At 37.6% G+C, this 20,209-nt stretch overlaps 1 protein-coding gene across 8 annotated transcripts in view; it reads left to right on the top strand.

The window, feature by feature from the left end:
• Window positions 1–335: 335 nt before the first annotated feature.
• AHI1 (Abelson helper integration site 1) overlaps window positions 336–20,209 on the top strand; it is a 211,748-nt gene continuing 191,874 nt past the window's right edge. For 5 of the 8 annotated variants that reach the window (XM_043888072.1, XM_043888070.1, XM_043888071.1 and 2 more), the window contains exons 1-5: window positions 336–597; window positions 973–1,035; window positions 5,090–5,157; window positions 6,642–6,766; window positions 19,014–19,570. In XM_043888072.1, the coding sequence (XP_043744007.1) occupies window positions 5,148–5,157; window positions 6,642–6,766; window positions 19,014–19,570 (692 nt within the window). In that variant the 5' untranslated portion in view covers window positions 336–597; window positions 973–1,035; window positions 5,090–5,147. Of the gene's footprint in view, window positions 598–972; window positions 1,036–5,089; window positions 5,158–6,641; window positions 6,767–9,773; window positions 9,875–17,152; window positions 17,288–19,013; window positions 19,571–20,209 lie in introns of those variants that run through there. The other 3 variants (XM_043888069.1, XM_043888073.1, XM_043888074.1) reach the window with 3 other exon arrangements.

The following is a 20,209-nucleotide window of genomic DNA, read 5'->3' as shown; positions in this document are numbered from 1 at the left end:
TTGCCTTGGCGGGTTCCACGACAGCCTTCGTCTGGCTTTGCCCCCTCCCGTTTTTCCCAGAGCGGGCTACAGTTCTGAAGAGCAGAGAGCTTCTTCCGGGTGACAGAAGCTCCGAGAAGCACCTGAGTATTCCCAGGGTCCCTTCCCGCTTCAGGGAGAACGGATTCTTTCTCTTTCGTGGCCCGCGCGGGCCCGAGGAGTCCAGCGCGCGGCCCCCGAGCGCGCTCCTCACCGCAGTCTGAGGGCGCGCGCGCGCCGCCTCCGCCTACGCCACACAGCAGCGCCTCCGGGCCCCCGAGAAGGCGGTGCGGGGGCGGGGCTTCGGGAGGGGCGGAGCTACGGAGGGGCGCCGAGGCCCCGCCGAGGTCCAAACGGAGAGCGGGGCCCGCATCGGTTGTCATGGGGACGGTGGCGTAGGCAGGCGCTGACGTCGGCTGGAGGCGCGCTGCCCGCACTGCGGCACCCGGCGGGTGCTCAGAGCCTGGGAGGCTGGCGGTGGGGGTGCCTGGGTGGCCACCTCACTCCCAGCCCGCCCCGCAAGGTCCGGGTGGTGGCTCCCTAGGGACCCGCTGTCTGCAGCTCCGCGCCCTCTTCTGTGTGAGTACCCTGCAGGCCTGGTGGTGGCGGGATCCCGGGCCCGGGAACTCGGCCTGCCCTGCCCTCTCTGGGGACAGCAGCGTGGAGGGCTGCTCCGATCCTAGGGCGTGGGGGCGGTGGGCCCAGCAGGGCGGACGGGGGCGGCGATGCGCCACTGCAGTCTGACCCGCCCAGCGCCGCGGAGTGGAGAGATGTGGTTTTGAGAGTTACCTCTACGTACTTAACTTTTCTTCTCCCGTTCCTGGGCGGATCTTCTCCGGAGCGTTGAGCGTGTTGTACTGAAAGAGTGAATGCAATCTTTGCCTTTCCTATTCCTGATTCTGGTTTAACAGCATTTAAATCAGATGCATACTAAGTAAATTTATTTCCTTTTAGGGTGTCATCTTGGTGCTGAATCTTGAACCTGTGAAATGCCTTCTTAATTACATCTGAGAAAAGGTGATCGATCTGTTACGTTTCTAAGAGTCTAGTTACATTAATAGGGTCATTTCAATATGTATACAAATAGAAGAAAACGTATGCTGTTTAGGAATCCCTCCCAAATGGCTGGGCTACTTTTCGACATTACTGTAAGAACATCTACTGACTGGAGTATATGACTTTTCCTTCTGAGAAAAGGATGCCAACAATTTTTTCACTTGTTGCATTTATGATTGCTGTTACTGCTTGGGTCTTATGGAAGATTGCTTGTTATGAGGACTCTGCGAAGTTAAAAAATATATATGAAAGAAATTCAAATGCCCCAAATTTTTAATCGTATTTATAATCTTACATATTTATAAAGACTATCTTGATTTATTGATTGAATATGTATACGGGTTTTTGTTTCCTTTTTTCCCCGTGCTGTAAAATTCAGTTAAGGAGTGAATCATCCAAGCCTCTGCCTGTTTTTTCCTTCATCTTTAGTCATTTACTGGCTGATAATGAGGTGTTTAGAGAAAAAATAAAATGAGATGAAATGTAACGCGGTTTGTTTTCCTATTTTGTATTAATATCTCTTAGCAAGTCCTGTTAAAGGGATTGTGAAGGAGAAGTTTTTAAATATAATGACGTATATGAAGTTCACAGATGTCCTTTTAAGTTTGACCTTAATTTTTCTGGGTGATCTTACTTATCAAATATCAGTCATTATTAAAGTATTTGCTATAGTACACATTACCGTTTAGAGATGATTATTTCTGTAGTGTATTTGCTGTGTTCATCATTGAATAATATTAGTGTTTACTAATGGATTGTACATTAGACTATTAAATAATAGTAAATAATGTAAATACATAATTATGTTTTGTCTATCACATAATTGTCTATTTTTAATACTGTAATAATCACATAAAGTAATGGGCCATCCACTGTGCTGGTCACTTTTCCTTTTCAGTATTTCCTTTTCTCCTTATAATAAAGTAGGTGCCATTTTCATTTCCCAGGCAAAAAAAAAAAAACAAGCCTTAGTGAGTTTAAGTGGCTTGCCCAAAGCCATACATTCAGTAATTATCAAAACAAGAGCTTATGCCTGACTCATTTTGACCTATTACTGCCCCACCCCCTTTTAAAATGGGAATACATAGATGAAGAGAGCATAGGCCTAGCCTTCCCACAAGCTAATAGTTTGGTTGGGGAGGAGTGGGTAGTTTATCAGAGTGAAAATTCAGGAAGCAGAAGGAGGAATGAAGATCAAGGCACTGCGGGAGCACGGTGTAGACCATTTCTTTCTTGAAACTCTTTTTTTTTCCTTTGGTTACTTCTCCCAGTTTTTCATTATCTGCCTGATGTCTTTTAGTTTATTTTGTGGGCCCAGAATTTTCTTTTCAGCATTTTTTCTTGCAACCGTCACAAATACAAATAATGCCCAAATTTTCATCCTCTGTCTTGTCACTGAAATGCTATATTCTGTTGTCTACTAAACATAAATGGATTATATGTATATGTATTTCCATCCTTACACATACCCACATACACTATGTATATATATGTATACAGTAATAATAGCTATCATTTTTGAAGAGCTTGCCATACTCTAGGCATTGTGCTAAGTGTTTTACTTGCATATTCTTATTTAATCTTTACAGTACCCTATAAGTCATTTATTACTATTATTCTCTTTTGAAAGATGAGGAATTGAGGTCCACAGAGTTTAATCTACTGACAGGTGGAACCAGGACTCTGACAATAGAGCCAGCGCTTGTAGCTGCTTAATACCCGTCAGATATCAGCCCAACACGTCCCACTAAGTTCATTGAGTGTCTCTATAAGAAATATCTATTATAATTCTAGCTAATGTTGTTGATGTTTGTTCTGAGGCACTCTTTTAGCCTTTTAATCATTTAACTCTTAACAACAGTCCTCTGAATAGTTGTCGTCAGACTGACTTTACAGATGAGGAAACAAATTGCCCAGCCTATACAAGTAACTGTGGGAGATTACAGTAATTCCAGGACTTGTGTTTTAAACAACTCCACTGCTGTTGCTGCTGCTGCTAAGTCGCTTCAGTTGTGTCCGGCTCTGTGCAACCTCATAGACGGCAGCGCACCACGCTCCGCCGTCCCTGGGATTCTCCAGGCAAGAATACTGGAGTGGGTTGCCATTTCCTTCTCCAATGAGTGAAAGTGAAAAGTGAAAGTGAAAAGTGAAAGTGAAGTTGCTCTGTCGTGTCCGACTCTTCACAACCCCATGGACTGCAGCCTACCAGGCTCCTCCATCCATGGGATTTTCCAGGCAAGAGTACTGGAGTGGGGTGCCATTGCCTTCTCGTAAACAACTCCACTATACTTGCCTATACTGTGCTGTACTCCAATTAATGATACTACTGGTCTAATTATTCAAGTTTGAAAACCATGAGAATCGTCCTTGACTCTTTGTTCTCTTTAGGAGTTTTTATTTCATCTGTCTAAAATGTCATAAATTTTCTGCTCAGGATAAAACAAAAGAAGCCTTTCTTGATGGCTCAGAGTCATAGTTCAGCTGTCTTCCTGATTCTTAAATCACTATGAAGTGCCAGTCCCTCAGTTGTGTCCGACTCTTTGTGACTCTCTGTAGCCCCACCAGCTCCTCTGTCTCTGGAGTTCTCCAGGCAAGAATACTGGGGTGGGTTGCCATTTCCTACTCCAGGGGATCATCCCCCAGGGATTGAACCCAGGTCTCCTGCATTGCAGGCAGATTCTTTACTGTCTGCCCCACCAGGGAATCACTGTGGAATACTTCTAAGTATTAAATCTTTATTTGCTTTCTATTTTTTCCTATTTATGTGCTGCCAGGTCTCAGTTAGTGATGTAGTTGGCTTTGCGGCCTCTCTCTTTTCTAATCTGGGGTAGATTGGAAAGATGATCAGGCTTACTCGACCTAAATCATCTATAAAGAATTAACACTGGTTCATATCAATAAGGAGTAGGAGGTTTTACTCTGTGGATTTAATGATGTCTGTTTTGTCTGTGTACTGGATAGTTGTTACAGAAGTTAACTCACATAATTAGTTTATTTGTATAAGCATTCTTTTTAGCATTTCTTAGCAGACTTTTCTGTCCAAAGTACCACTAATACTAAAGGAACATGAATGTGGATCTCTGGGTATCTAGAACCTTAACTGATAACTGTTGAGCCAAAATAAAAAAAAATTTTTTTTAAGTCTTCAGTTTTATTCTTAAAAATGTATGCACATTATGTTCCAGTGTGAGAATTGATGTTTTAGACACCCTCATCTTTTAAAAAATTGAAAATTTAAGAATATATATACTGAGTTTATCCATGTTTTAGGTACACAATGATACACACCCAGGTATTGATCTGAGAAGACGGCATGAATGCTTGTGCTAACCTTCTGTTGCAGCAGTATTTTCAGTGGCAGACACAGAAATATTTAAATTCATTATCTGTGAATGTGCCACCCAGAAGTATACTTTACTAGTGCAATAATATATGCACTTGGGAAAATCAGTTGTGATATGGAGTTTGGTTTCTCAGAAGTACATTGAAATGTCCATTTATTTACTTAAAATACTTTAGGGTTAGTGTTAGTCGCTCAGTCGTGTCCGACGCTGCGACCTCATGGACTGTAACCTACCACGCTCCTCTGTCCGTGGAATTCTCCAGGTAAGAATACTGAAGTGGGTTGCCATTCCCTTCTCAGGGGATGTTCTTGACCCAGGGATCAAACCGGGGTCTCTCACATTGCAGGCAGATTATTTACCATCTGAGCTACCAGGAAAGCCCAAATACTTTAAAAGCATACTAAGTTAGATGCTTGTTGCCTTTCAATAATTAAGAAAATTTTTTTTCTCAATATATACGTATTTTACTCAATTTTGATCCAATTTGCTTCACTTTAAGACTAAACTGATTTAGATATATTTAAGTTGTTTGTATAAGATGGGGATAAGAGAACTTAGTTTTATTTTTAACCTGTTGAGATAGTGGACAATCACATAATGTTGCATGAAGAATATTCTATAACTTTTATTTGGAAAATCCATTTTACAAATAAATCTCTTTGTTTTAATAGGATCCTGACTGAATCAGTGCTTTATACTATCACTCAATACTCTCCATAAAGCTGAGATATGCCCACTGGTAAGATTTCTATGAAATTTTTTATATGAAGTGCATATTATTTACTTTAAAGTTTGGATTATTTTAAGGGATTCTTTAACCAATTAAGGAGTAAAGTAGATATCAACCAAATATAAAATTTATAGATACTTCATAGTTTGATATTTCTTTCTGTGAAATGTTGGTAATTAAGGTTAATATGTATTCAGTGGCTGGCAATTTGGGACTCAGCTGGGCAGAGTAAATAACACATGGTTAGTTTTTATTTTTTATTATCAAATGGATATTTGACTTTAAAGTAGACTTTGGTGAACTTTTTCCTAAAAGGCAAGCTAGTAAATATTTTAGGTTTGGTCTCTGCTACAACTACTCAACTCTGCCATAGAAGCACGGAGGCAGCCATGATAATTCTTAACAGAGTGGGTATGACTGTGTTTCAATAAAACTTTATTAAAACAGTTGACTGTCCTGCAGGTAGTTTCCCAATACCTGCCCTGGGGCATTCATTCATTCAGCATTTATTTGAAACATGTTTGAGTACTTACCCTGTGCTAGACCCCATAATAATAGCTAGGGTCGTCATTATGAACTATTGGGTATAGTGGGAGAATCACAGTATATTTATATACACATATATATATAGGTATACAAATAATTATACAAATTCAGGCTGGGTTAAGAGCTGTGACGGAAAAAAGTCTGCAATGTGAGAAATGGAGAAATATAGATGAGGTTGTCAGGAAATGTTCCACTTTAGAGGCAACATTTAAAAACAGGCATATTAACCCCAGCCAGGTGTGAGGAGTTAGAAGACGTCTGCACAGGGTAGAGGCAGCTTCATGTGGGAAATTGCCTGTTTTGGCAGAAGAGGTAAAAAAGAAAAAAAGGTATGTCTGGCTAGAATGTAGGAATGTCAGGGGCTGTTTTTTTAAATTGAAGCTGTAGAGGTAGAAACAGGCCAGGAAATGAGAACCACGTAGGGCACGTGAACGACTTGCTTTATTTTGTTCCAAGTGAACTGGGAAACTCACAGTCTTAAGCAAGGACTAGCCTGATATGATTTATGTTTAAAAGAGGAAAGCAACTTTCAGCTTTTAATATTTGTTGAAGACTTGATTGTTGGCCAGTCAAGCGTTAGTCATTTTTCATGAAAAAGTGATCTTTGACTTAGGATTATTCTGACTTTACACATAAGGAGAATGAAGTTTAGAGATGTTAAGTGACTTGTTTTAAGGCCACATAACTAACAGTGGCAGATGCTGTGTGCATGATAAGTAACAAGTTAACTTAGCAAAGGAAACTTTTGGAGGGAGTAGCCCAAAAGGTAAGCAGGGTGTCAGTGAATTTGGTGTCACCAAATCCAAAAGAAAGGTTGTTTAAGAAAGGACTCGTCAACTGTTTTAATTAAAGCAGGTATTTGTGAGTCTGTGGGGTTTTATTTCTTATCATGATGTATGTGATAGTAGAGTTGCAGAGAAAATGACATGAGTCATTATCATTTGTAGTTGAGAGTGAAGCTAAAGTGAAGACCAAAGTTCGCTTTGAGGAGTTGCTGAAGGCCCACAATGATCTAACATGTGAAAGAAAAAAACTGAAGAAAAAAACTGTCCAATCTGGAGAAAAAATCTCAGTGAGTAATTCATCATTTGGTAATGTTGACTTGAATATCTGCATAAAACCGAGAGTTTCTAAGGAACTTCGGAAATTAAAAACAGCAAAATGGTCAATCACATGGTAAAACAAAGCTTGCCTTCTAATCAGCCTCAGCTCACTCTTGGAGTATTGAGTTCTCGAGTGCTGTCCTGCAAGAATACAGACCAACTGGTTGAAGTGACCAGGGATGCCAGGGAAATGCAAACTAGCCGTATTACACGGTCTTGCAGAAAACCCTGAATTTTTAACCCAGAATTGTGAAGAATTTAGAAAGTAATATCTTATTTCAGATATGTAATGGCTTATCTTCGTATAGAGTTCTTCATCTGATTCTACCCAGCAGAACCAGGGGAAATCAATAGAATCTTAAAGAAAGAGTGACCCTTTTGTAGTTGAGGTACACTTTCAAATGATAGAATTTTTTGGTATCACCCTTGAAGGGATTGAAAATACAGAACTCAAAGAAATACTAAACAAGTCAGAAATTAACTACAACCTGATTCGGGTATTAGAGTCTGTAATGGTGTCCCAGTTAAGGCACTATTTGCTCTTCAAACCTGTCTCGCTATTTCCCTTTGTGTTCCCATTTCATACACTCCTTTGACCATAATCTCTGTGTAATGACACACACACACACACACAAGCACAAATAAGTAAGTTCATGCAAGTTCTGGTAATTGGTACTTGCATGTTCTGGTAATTGATAAAAGGAATACACACGTTCCTTTAACAGGAGATTTATGAGTTATATGCATCCTACGTTTTACTTGGAGCATATTCTAACCTAGTCTGTATTTTGTCATGAGACCTCTTCATTTTAGTGTTCTGCCTGGAAGCCATCAGTGTAATAATTATATTCTTGAGTGAAACCAAAAAAAGTATTGACCTTGGCTAGGATCCAGCCGCGTGCATGTAAGGAGTTCCTAGTACCCCAGTGTACTACGCTGCATACAAAGTAAGAACCACTGAGAGAATGGAGCAGATTAGGTCCAACCTAGTGGATGCTGCCCTAAGATAGAACATGCTGCTTTTGGTGTATGGTAGGGAATAGTGGCATATGGACAGTGAACATTGCTTACTGATATATGCCCTCACCTTGAGGAAAGTGGTATACATTTGGCAAACCAGAAAGAACCCTGGGCGCAACTACAGAATATTTTTATGGACTCAGACCAAGTGGAACTCATACTTCCTCTCTCTGTCAGAACTGGGCTTTGTGAGCTTGAACAAGGTACAGTTTAAGCCAGGGATGCTAAATTAAATGGATAACCAGAAAATGGGCAGAAAATGTGTTCACTTATCTAAGATCCAGTTTAGGTGTTGGGGACACCTAAGGGATAGGTCATTAAAAGTAATTTACTCAGTCTCTTTTGGCACACACCAGGCCATCCGCAGTCTCTCTTAATTTAAAGATAAAAGTATTTAGGAAGAATTTTTCAGCCGGACAGAAGCAGATTATTCCTAGAAAGCAAAAGTATTTTTGAAATGCTGCTTTAACAAATAGAGGAGGATACCTGTTTTTATTTACTAAAATACAGTGCTCTCTTTCAAGCACTTCTAAATATTTTATGTATATTCACTAGTTTTTAATTTAATACAAACAATATAATTATGAAGCTTCATTTACATTTACAGATAGGGAAACTAGAACACAGAGAGTTTGAATAACTTACTTAGAGTTGCATAGTTAATGATAAAACCTTGATTCAAACTGACAATCTGACTTCAGAATCTACTGTCTTCACCACAACCTAATAGGACCCTGTTTAGTAAAGTAAGAAGTGATAGGACCTCTTCAGAATAAGAACTCCCATGTGTAGAACAGGCTGAGACTAAAAAGGAAGCAGGCTTAAATAAGAAGATTAAGCAAAGGGAAAGCCATAGAAGAATTCATCATAATGGAAGGTTTATCTTCCTGTTTTTAAACTGTCTATCAGACACTGTGATAAGGTTTTTACAAATTATCATTTCTGATTCTCCTGTTAATCATGAAAGTAGGTATTAGAGGTCTTATTTTGCACATGAGAAATTTTATGACTGTCTGAATAGAAAACCACTTACTATCTCTGCCAGGTTCATATAGCCAGAAATAGGGTAAGCTGGAGTAATTTATTTATATGTAGGTGGTGCTAAATATATGTATGATTCTTATACATAAAGAATCCACCTGCCAGTACAGGAGACTTAAGAGACACAAGTTTGATCCCTGGGTTGGGAAGAGTCCCTGGAGAAGGGAATGGTTACCCATTCCAGTATTCTTGCCTGGAGAATTCCATGGAAGAGGAGCCTGGTGGGCTACAGTCCATGGGGCTGCAAAGAGTCAGACACAGCTGAGCACACACACACATTTTTGTATGTATTAACATGTATCAGAAATTTTATTTAGCCCACTGATTAATGAGGGAACCAGTAAGATGTTATAACCAGTTCAAATGGATGCGATTTACAGAGATTTATATTCTTTACCAGGCAAAATTCAGTTGCGTTATATTAGTAGAAATCATTTACATAGCTTTCCCTTCTCCAGGGCATCTTCCCAACCCAAGGATCAAACCCATGTCTCCCACATTGCAGGCAGATTCTTTACCAGCTGAGCCACAGGGAAGCCCATATTGTTATTTACCAGACAAAATTTAGTTGCATTATATTAATAGAAATCTTTTATTTTTGTGACACTAAAGTAAAACCAAAACAACCTGAATCCTTCTACTTAGAGACAACCTACATATACAAACTTTGTGCCATATTTTTTAATATCATGTAAGAATTTTAGAATCTGGATTTAAAACTACAGTCTCTCTCCATAATTCTTTCTTCATTGCTGCCTCAAAAACTGTACCTCAGGCCTGAAATAATAGAATTGACACTAAGGAAAAATTTAGTGATTGGCCTACAAATATGAGAGAAAATGGCTGAAACTAAAATGAAAGATACAGTAAATAAGGGCATATCGAAATACTTGACTTACAAGTGTATGTTCCCAGACAGCACTAATGGAGCAGAAATAATAGAAAGAGGATGAGGAGGAAACTTTCCTGAGAATGAAAAAGGATGTGGGAAGAGATGAATCCATCTTGCATTCCAGGTAAAGTTTGAGATGAGAACTCTATCTGGAAACTTAAATTTCAAGGGAGAGAGAAATTTTGCTAACATCTAAACAGAAGAAACACCTAGTGTGTTTCTAGCTTCTCTCCAAAAACACTTAAGTCGAAAGACAATGGAGCAAGATCCATACAATATTTAGGGAAAAACAGTGTTCCAAGGGATCTACTCGCCTATATTGTCAGTCATGTATGAGGGCAGTAGGGAGCATGTGAATTGGGAAAGAATTGTGACTGGTGTTCCCTCCCGAAAAAATCAACAAAACTACAGAAGATAGATTAGTTGAATGTGTAGTACCATCTCCAGAGACATGAATGAAAACAAAGTATTTAGGAATAGAGAGTTTATAATCTGAAAATAAATTTGGATGAGCCCTGAAACCAGTTATGTGTGTAGAAGTTTCTGCATTGTTTCTGCCAGGGGTTTCAAGAAGCTATGGTACGGGGACTAGTACTGATAACATTGCTTTAGCTTCTGGGGGAAAAGGTCATTTACAGTCTCATTTTATCTCACATTAAATTACATTTCAGATATCTTAAAAAGTTAAATGTAAAAATCTAAATTAAGAGACAAATACTTGAAGAAAATAGAAGTGGGCTGGTTCAGTTTTCCAGTGTGGGAAGATACTCTGATATTAAATGAAGGACAACCCAAATAATGAGAATATTCTCTGTCTGCACACAGAAGACTGGTAAATACTTGTTGAAGGAATAGATAAATCTGAGGTAGAAGATACTTTGAGTCAGAAACAAATATAACTAAAAGTTAGCTAATTCACTGAAACTGATTTTTTTTTATAGTCACAGATCTAGTACTCATATAGCCAATAACATAGTAATAGCTAAAATTTATTAAGCACTTGTATTCTGGAACCAGAAGGTTCTTTTTAGTGTTCTATTCCCCTATCAATCTAAAGAACAACCTATGAGTAAGTTCCATTCCAAATGTTAATAAATAAAGAAATGCTATAAATAAATGCCTTATTCAAGGCATTTAGTAAGGCATATAGTAAGATACTATATCTCTTAGGGCTTTCCAAGTGGTGCTAGTGGTGAAGAACCCACCTGCCATTGCAGAAGACATAAGAGACGTGAATTCGATCCCTGGGTTGGGAAGATCCCGCGGGGAAGGGCATTCCAACTCACTCCAGTCTTCTTGCCTGGAGAATTCCATGAACAGAGGAGCCTGATGGGCTACAGTCCAAAGGGTCATGAAGAGTCAGACATGACTGAAGCAACTTAGCACGCAGGTGTCTTAGGTGAGCAAAAGGTATGAAAAAAATTAATTACAAGAGAAAATGACATCAACTAATAAAAATACAGGAACGCTTTAAAAGTGATTTAGGTTGGAAACCAGAATGGTATTTTTACTTACCAAAGAAGTATTCAAGAGTTAATTACCAGGGTAGAGAGCAAAACTTTTTGATATAATGTTTATAAAAAGATGAAGCAATACAAGTATGGACAACTTTTTCAGAAAGTTTAACTGTAAAAGGAGTATTTTTAGTGCTGATATTGGGGAAGATAAGGGAGAGATTTGATGATACAGGACAGGAAAAATTTTTAGAAACACAAGTTAAGACCCATCTCTTTATAATGAGAAGGAAAGAGAAAAAGATTGTTTAGAGTACATGAAAATTTGTAGATTTGGTAGTAGAAAGTTGCAGCTTCCCATTTGATGGCTTTTGACTCACCTGTGAAAGTGAGTCAAGAAGTGACAACATTGAACATCAGAGGTAAGTGAAGACAACTTGAAATAGCCAGTGTGCAAAAGGTACCGAAGAATGCATATAAACAGATTATGCAGCGTGGGAGAACTGTTTGTAGCTTTGAGGTCTCAGTTGAATTTATAGGCCATATCTTTATAAAAGCACCAATCTTTGAAGTGGTTCAGTTTCTTCGGGCCGCATTCAACAGCCTGGTTATAGTTATAGAGATGAACATCACTTAATTTGAACAGTGCCTGGAGTTTTTTCCAGACAGGTGTGATGGATAAAAAGTACATGGTAATGGAAAGTGATGAATGAAGTGACAGATTATGAAATCAAATTATTAAGAACTAGAGACGAGAGGCATGATAGATAAGGAGGATATATGGAGTTCAAAGCATAATGAATGATTTATTGTTTTATACCACTAAGTCTGGAGTGGTTTGATACTCAGTAGTAATAACTGGAACCAATAAGTATAAATTGTTAAGTAGAGAATAAATACTCAAAACTGTGGCTTTTATTAATTTTGTAGTTGCATCTGAATTTTTGCTTTAATTTAAAGGAAGGAATTTAAATCATTATCATTGTCAATCCTATATCATCTTGATTTCACTCTTTGATTTTTCTCCTATCTCATTTTATCCTAATGTTATTTCATAGAGGTGATAACTTCTTTTATGAATAACAGTTTCTAAAAATGTTTTATGTGTTAAATCAATTTTAAAGGGTGGAAAATATGCTAGGTTTTCTTTTTCAGTCACTCAGTTGTATTCAACTCTTTGTGACCCCATGGACTGCAGCATACCAGGCTTCCCTGTCCTTCACTATCTCCTGGAGTTTTCTCAGGCTCATATCCATTGAGTCAGTGATGCCATCCAACCACCTCATCCTCTGCTGCCCACTTCTCTTGCCCTCAATCTTTCCCAGCATCAGGGTCTTTTCCAGTGAGTCAGCTCTTTGCATCAGGTGGCCAAAGTACTGAAGCTTCAGCTTCAGCATCGGTCCTTCCAATGAGTACTCAGGGTTGATTTCCTTTAGAATTGACTGGTTTGATCTCTGTACTGTCCAAGGGACTTTTAAGATCTTCTCCAGCACCACAGTTCAGAAGAATCAATTCTTTGGCAGTCAGCCTTCTTTATGGTCCGGCTCTCATATCTGTACATGATTACTGGAAAAGCCATAGCTTTGGCTCTATGGACCTTTGTCAGCAAAGTGATATCTCTGCTTTTTAAACATGTCTCAGTTTGTCATAGTTTCTTCCAAGGAGCAAGCGTCTTTTAATTTCATGGCTGCAGTCACCATCTTCAGTGATCTTTGGAGCCCAAGAAAATAAAATCTGCCGCTGTTTCCATTTTTTTCCCTATCTGTTTGCCATAAAGTGATGGGACCGGATGCCATGATCTTAGTTTTTTGAATGTTGAATTTTAAACCAGCCTTCTCACTTTCTTTCACCTTTATCAGGAATCTCTTTAGTTTTTCTTCGCTTTCTGCTGTTCAAGTAGTGTTATCTGCATATCTAAGGTTGTTGATATTCCTCCCTGGCAATCTTGATTCCAGCTTGTGATTCATCCAGCTTGGCATTTTGCATGATATACTCTGCATATAAGTTAAATAGGCAGGATGACAATATACAACCTTGACATACTCCTCTCCCAGTTTTGAACCAGTCCATTGTTATACATCCAGTTCTAACTGATGTTTCTTGATCTTCATACAGATTTCTCAGGATGCAAGTAAGGTGATCTATTATTCCCATCTCTTCAAGAATTTTCCACAGTTTGTTGTGATCCACACAGTCAAAAGCTTTAGTCAATGAAGCAGAAGTAGATGTTTTTCTGGAATTCTTTTGCTTTTTCTGTGATCCAACTGATGCTGGCCATTTGAGCTTTGGTTCCTCTGCCTTTTTTTAAGTCCAGCTACTCATAATATTCTTTAGTTAGTTCATGTATTCATTCACCTTTATCAGGCTCAACATTCCAGAAGCTCAGAGCTCAGTTCCTAGGAGCCAGCCAAGAGCTGATCCTGCAAACAGGCCTGGGATTTGCAGGATTTGAGCAATGAGGGCTGCTGAATTAACTCTTTTCTTCACAACCTCTAACCAGACTGATCAGAAAAAAAAGAAAAGAAGACAAATTACTAATATTAGGAATGTAAATGTAATTCACTGTAGATGTGTTAAAGACCTAAAAGGGACAATAAAGGAGTATTATGAAAAACTTTATGACAAAAAATTTAGCAACTTAGATAAAATGTTTAAATTACTTGAAGGATACAAGCTACTGAAGCTCACTCAAAAAGAGATAACTTGAATATTTTACATCTTTTTTAAAAATTTAATTTGTGGTTAAAAACCTGTGGAAAAAACTAGGTGGCTAGTTTTCTCAGCTGACTTTATTAATAAATTTTACCAAACATTTGAGGAAGAAATCATATTAATTCTATATAAATTCTTTCAGACTATGTAAAAAGAGGGAATACTTCTCCATTCTTTTGAGGGGGCAATTTTAAATTATTCTAATACTAAAAGAGAAAGACATTACAGGAAAATTACACCAGTATCCCTTTTGAACACAGAGCAGATATCTTCCACAAAATTTAGGGAATCAGTCTTACATTATATAAAAATAATTATATACATTATGTAATTTATCTCAGCAATATATCACAGTGTTGAAAAAAAAAATCAATGTAACTCACCATAAAATTAAACAAAACCATATGATCATCTCAATAAATGCAGTAAAAGACTTTACAAAATTTGTCACCCATTCTGATAACTAAAACAAAAAGAGAAGGGAACTTCTTCAACTTGATGGAGGGAATCTACAATAACTTACAGTTAAGATAGTACTTAAAATTAAAAAACTGAAAGCTTTTGCTCTAAGCTTGAACACATCACCATAGATATTCCTAACTGTATAGGTAACCAATGCAATAATGCAGTTTTTTTAAAAAGTATAAAAATTGTAAAAGAAATAAAAGAATCTCATTTGCAGATGACAGAATCTCAAAAAAATGCTATTAGAATTATTTAATGAATTAGCAGAATATAAGGTCTAAATATAAAAACCAATTGTATTTTTGTACCAGTAGTGAATAATTTAAAATTTAAAATATCATTTGTAATAGAAACCAAATATATAGTGATCTAGGTTACATTTATCAAAATATATGCAAACCTGGATACTGAAAATCCCTAATCTGCTAAAAATTAAAACCAAATAGAGATATCCATGTTCAGGGATTGAAAGTATTGTCAGGTAATTATTAACAGATTATTATTATCCATTCTCTGAAAATTTGATCTGTTGATTCAATTGAACCCTAATCAAAATGCCAATAGACGTTAAGAATTAAAAATCTGATTTTCAAATTTATTTGGAAATATAAACAACAAACTTAGAACAGCCAAAACAATTTTGAAAAGGAAGAACAAAGTTGAAGGAATTTTATCATGTGATTCAAAACTCATTGTAAAGGTGTAGTAGCCAGAACAACCTGGTATTGTCATAAAGGTGGACATATAGGTCATACATCAGCAGACAGTCTAGAAATAGACCCCAGTGTATGTGGTCAATTGATCATTGCCAGAATTACCAAGATACCTCAGAGGGGAAAAGGATAATCTTTTTCAACAAATTTTGCTGAAACAATCTGATATACAGTATTGTAAACTATGACCATATCATATTCAGAAATTAAATAGAAATGGATCAATGACTTTAAAAAAGTAAGAGCTAAATTCTACATATATAACTTGTAGAATAAGCAAGATAAGCTTGCTGACCTTGAGTTATGAATAGATTTCTCAGGATACAAAAGTATGAACCATAAACGAAAAGGGGGTTAAATTGGGCTTTGTGAAAATTCAAAACATTGCTGAGAAAATGAAAAGATAAAATTATAAGTTGAGAGGAAATATTTGCAACACATCAATAAAATGTATTTAGAAAACCTTAGGAACTGTCAAAACTCAATGATGTGAAACAACGTTGTGAAAATGGGCAAAAGGGTTGAACTCAAGTAACCAAAGAGATACAGATAGGAAATAAGCACGTGTAGCGATATGCTCAGTAAAGATGTGCTCAGCACCGCGTGTGTGCTCGGTCGCTCAGTCGCGTCCAACTCTGCAACCCCACGGACGGTAGCCCGCCAGGCTCCTCTGTCCATGGGATTCTCCTGGTAAGAAAACTGGAATGGATTGCCACTTCCTCCTCTAGGGGATCTTCCGGACCCAGGGATATTCCCTGTGACCCAGGTATCAAACCCGCATCTCCTGTGTCTCCTACATTGCAGGTGGATTCTTTACAGCAGAGCCACGGGGGAAGCCTGCTTAGTGATGCCGTTAATAATTAGTTTGAAAATAGTACGGAGATACCATTACATACCTATTAGAATGCAAAAGGATGAAAATTGACAATGCTAAGTGCCAACAAGTGTGCTAAATAATTGGAACTCACTCATTTGAGAGTGAGAACTGGCACAGCCATTTTAGGAAGCTGTTTGGCAGTTATTTAAGAACTTAGGCGTATACTTAGCACGTAATATAGCAGTTGCACTTGTGGATATTTACTCAAGAGAAATGAAAACATAACATGCAAAGCTAGAAATAACTCACATGACCATTAATTGGTATATGGAGAAATAAAATGTAATATCTTTCCATAAAATGAAGTGGAATGTTATTATAAATGCAACTACATGAATGAATCTCAAAGCTTTATGCTGAGTGAAGGATGCCAGAAACAAAAAACTATCTTCTATATGATTCCATCTGTATGAGATTCTAGACAAGACAAACTATAGTGAAAGGAAACAGATCAATGGTTGAGTGGGGCCCGGACCTGGAGGGTAGGGACTGATTTTGTAAAGGAGCGCGTAGGGTACTAGAAATGTTTAATATCTTGATAGTCGTGCTATCCTGTGGTGTCATGGCTGTATATGTTTGTCAAAATTCATTTAAGTATACACTTACAGCTGGTGATTATTATTATAATTCATATAATTTGTTATGTCTCAATAATCCTGATTTTTAAAAACAAACTAAAGCAAAAAAATGTTGCAGAGATGGTAAAGATAAATGGATGGTTAAAGATAAATAGAACATGAACAAATGTATTTGAGAGATTTCAAAATTCAGTGATAGTCCATGAAATGTGAAATTCCATGAAGTAGACTTTTTAAATTATAGTATGACAAAACTAGAACAACAAAAATTTTACATTTATAAATTACTTGGTAATGTAAAATCTGTCTCGTGAAGCGATTAGCAAGAAAAAGGAAATACAAACCACAAAAACAGGAATTTAAAAAATAATGAAACTATCGTCTCAATAGAATCAGTGGAATGCTACCAAAGATACTCTAAGGATTGTATTTAAAATGATGTTATTAGTACAAAGGTTGACAGATCAGTGGAAGAGAGTAAATAAACATCTTAAGAGCTTCATCTGATGAGCTTCCCCAGGGTTTCGTTTTCAAAATCCTTTCTTCTAGACTATAATTCTTTCTCCTGTTTCTAATTTTTGGTTATCTTTTCCCATTTATTAGTGTACTCACAGTTTACATTGATTGCCACTACGTTTCTGGTACTGAGAAAACAGAAAAGTTAGCATTTGCCCTGTATTGATGTAATGGAAATTCAAGGTTGTTAAGTATGACTGTCTTCAGAGAAAGAAGACAAAAGTAAGTTTCTGAACAGATTATCATTGATTTTCCTTGTGTGAGGCAATACAGGATTGAACTTTGGGTCTTCTTTTTTAAGTAATTTCTGAATTTTTTTCTATTTTAAAATTTTCTGTTTTTTTTTTTTTTTACTGTTTTATGGATATGTTGCTTCTAGAAACAGAACATGTGAAAATAAACCTTTAAGAAGATATTTTTATTAAATTTGATTAGGAAAGATTTTTGGAGGATATGGCTTCAGAGTTTATCCTTAAGGAATAGGTAAAATTTGGAAATATATTTTAGATGAGCAGAAGAGTCTTAAAGATGGTAAAATATTGGCTATGTGGTGGGATACATTTTTCCACCTTTTCACATATATTAGACATTCTAACTACTTTGAAACATGCAGGATTTCAGTAATTGAACTTCATTCATTTCTGGGAGAATTCTTTGACTTCAATCTTTTATCACTATGGTTCTACCCATTCTGTTTTTGAATGCATCTCTTCAGCTTTTATTTATGTCGCTCAAAATTTTAGTTCTAACATCTGCAGTTGTTTTTCATCTCATATCTTTTTGAATTTCTTAATATTAATTCTACTTATTTTAACTTATTTTGTTTTTGCTGTTTGTTGTTCTTCTCTGTTAATTTTTCTCTTTTATTGGATTTGGTGAACTCCTCCTTGATTCTGCTACTGTCCGTCAGTGTTAGTTTTCAGTTGTTAGTCATCTTTGTATTTGAGAATTTTTCTCCTGCCTGTTGGTGGTTTTCTACAGTCTGCTTCCGCTATTGGTGAGGGTTGTACCTGCCTGAGACATGAAGCCATATCTGCATGTTCCGCTGTTTTGTTCTCTGGGTGAAAGTCACCATGTAACGCAACTGGAGGAGGGGAACAGAGCTGCCGTCCCGACTCCTCAGCTGGTCATCCTCAGGCTTATCCCTTCTTTTCGTATTCCTTGCCTGAGCTTATGGCTTCCCCAGAACCAGCCTTTTCTCTGGAGAAGTCGTTTCCTACAGGCTGTGGTTTTCTCTGGTAGTTTCTTAACGGATTTCTTAATGGATCTAATCCTGCCTGTTTTTCATCCTTGGGGAATCTCTCAAAATATTTATTTTATTACTAGTAACATTCCTTTTTGATTTCTAGCATTATTTTCTGTTTATTTCTTATTTTAAATAATTTTAAATGGAGAAAGCTATTAATACAAGTATGTGCTTAGTCATTTGATTTAACTTGGTAATATTTAATACTTAGCAGCCTTTTCAGTGATATGTTTGAACTAATTGCAGAGTAATCCTAGAGCTATAAACCTTTGATTTTTGAATTTAATTATGAAGCAAGATAAATGACCTGTGTGGGTTTTCTATTAGAGTACATGGAATACTTTAACCATAGCTCTTCTAGCAATTTCACTGATATCTTTTAATTAGGTTAGAGTATGGATCATTTTGCCAGAGGAAAGTAGCATTTGAGATTTGAGCAGTTAATTCACTTTAAAAAAGTCATTAACATGTTCCCCATGTTAGTTAACTCATTCAGTCTGAATTTATTCTCAAGATTGCTGGTCTAAGACTGAGAGAATAAGCAGGAAAACGCCCACCGCAGGCCCTAGAATGTGTCACAGTCCTGGCGTAAAAAGTGAAGTATTCTTCCCAGTGTTGCATATTGTGAAACAGGCAACACGATTTTCTCTTTCAGAACTAAGCTGTGCTTAGCTGACTCTCTGTTATCGTGTCGTCTTCTAGCTTGATGCTGTTACAAGCAATCTTCAGAAAACCAGGGAAACTAAAAGTGATGATATAACTGCTGTTAATACTAAGAACCCAGAGAAGTACATGCGAGTGACTAAAAACAAAGCAAGGGATCCGCAGTCAGCAACTGAAGATCCAGAAAATGATGTTAGTGTGGGGGACGAGAAGCAAGAAAAGGCAAGTAAGAAGGTTACGAAAACAGCGCTTCAGGCGACTGCACAAGAGATGGAGCCAGAAGCTCCTGAGCAGGGAGATGCGACACCTCAGAAAACACGGACGAAGCCACAGCCTGGCGTCACGCATGACAAAAGCGACAAGGCCAGGGAGGAGGGAGAAAAGAATAGTTTAGATGAAGAACAACTGATGCAAGGGTACCAGCTCCAAGTAGCTGAAGAAATGGCAAAGGAGATTAAGAAGAAAATCCGAAAGAAACTCAAGGAGCAGTTGTCTTACTTTCCCTTAGATTCTTCATTGCATGATGACAAATTGAGTGGTGAAAAAAGAAAAAAGAAAAAAAAGAAAGTTCCCATCTTGTCTAAATCTGAAACAAGGTATGTTACATTGATAAATATACAATGTCCTCTTTAAAAAAACACTATTTTCAGCTTTTGAGTGATACCTGGGGTTTTGTTACCAAGTCCAAGCTCATAGTGCTTGCCTCACAAGAGGCAAATAATTGTGAGCGACCAGTTGTTGGGGCAATGAATGGCAACTCTATTCAGAAAGCCAGCAAATTCAGAAGATGCTTCATGCCCCAGATAACCATCTTGCCTGAGATAGAATTCAAGATCCTTTTGAGGAGGAGGGAGTACTAAATACTAAAAGGAGAGGGAGTCAAGTCAAACACTTTCTGGTTCCATAAGCCTCCAGAGAGGATCTGTTACTTTCTTTCTCCCTGCAGTCATTCACAGGTGGACCTGGCAAGGATTTACAGGTAAGTTCCTGTGAGGATTTACAGGTAAGTTTCCTGTGAGCTATACAAAAGTATTTTAGCTTAATTCTCATTACTTGGGGAGCAGCGTTTCCAGGGATGGGCCATTATGTATAATTCAAGCACACAGGCAACATCCTTTTAGTGATCAACTTGTAATAGAATACAGAAGGTTCTTCCTGTTACAATCCCCCCCATCGGTGTCCATACCACAATCTTGTGGGATTCTGCTGAATGGAAGTGACAAATTTCCTTAGAC

This window comes from Cervus elaphus, chromosome 26 (genome assembly GCF_910594005.1).
Source record: "Cervus elaphus chromosome 26, mCerEla1.1, whole genome shotgun sequence".
In the NCBI taxonomy this organism is placed as follows: domain Eukaryota; kingdom Metazoa; phylum Chordata; class Mammalia; order Artiodactyla; family Cervidae; genus Cervus; species Cervus elaphus.
The sequence above is the reverse complement of the archived record's forward strand: the minus strand, read 5'-3'. Positions and strand labels throughout refer to the sequence as shown.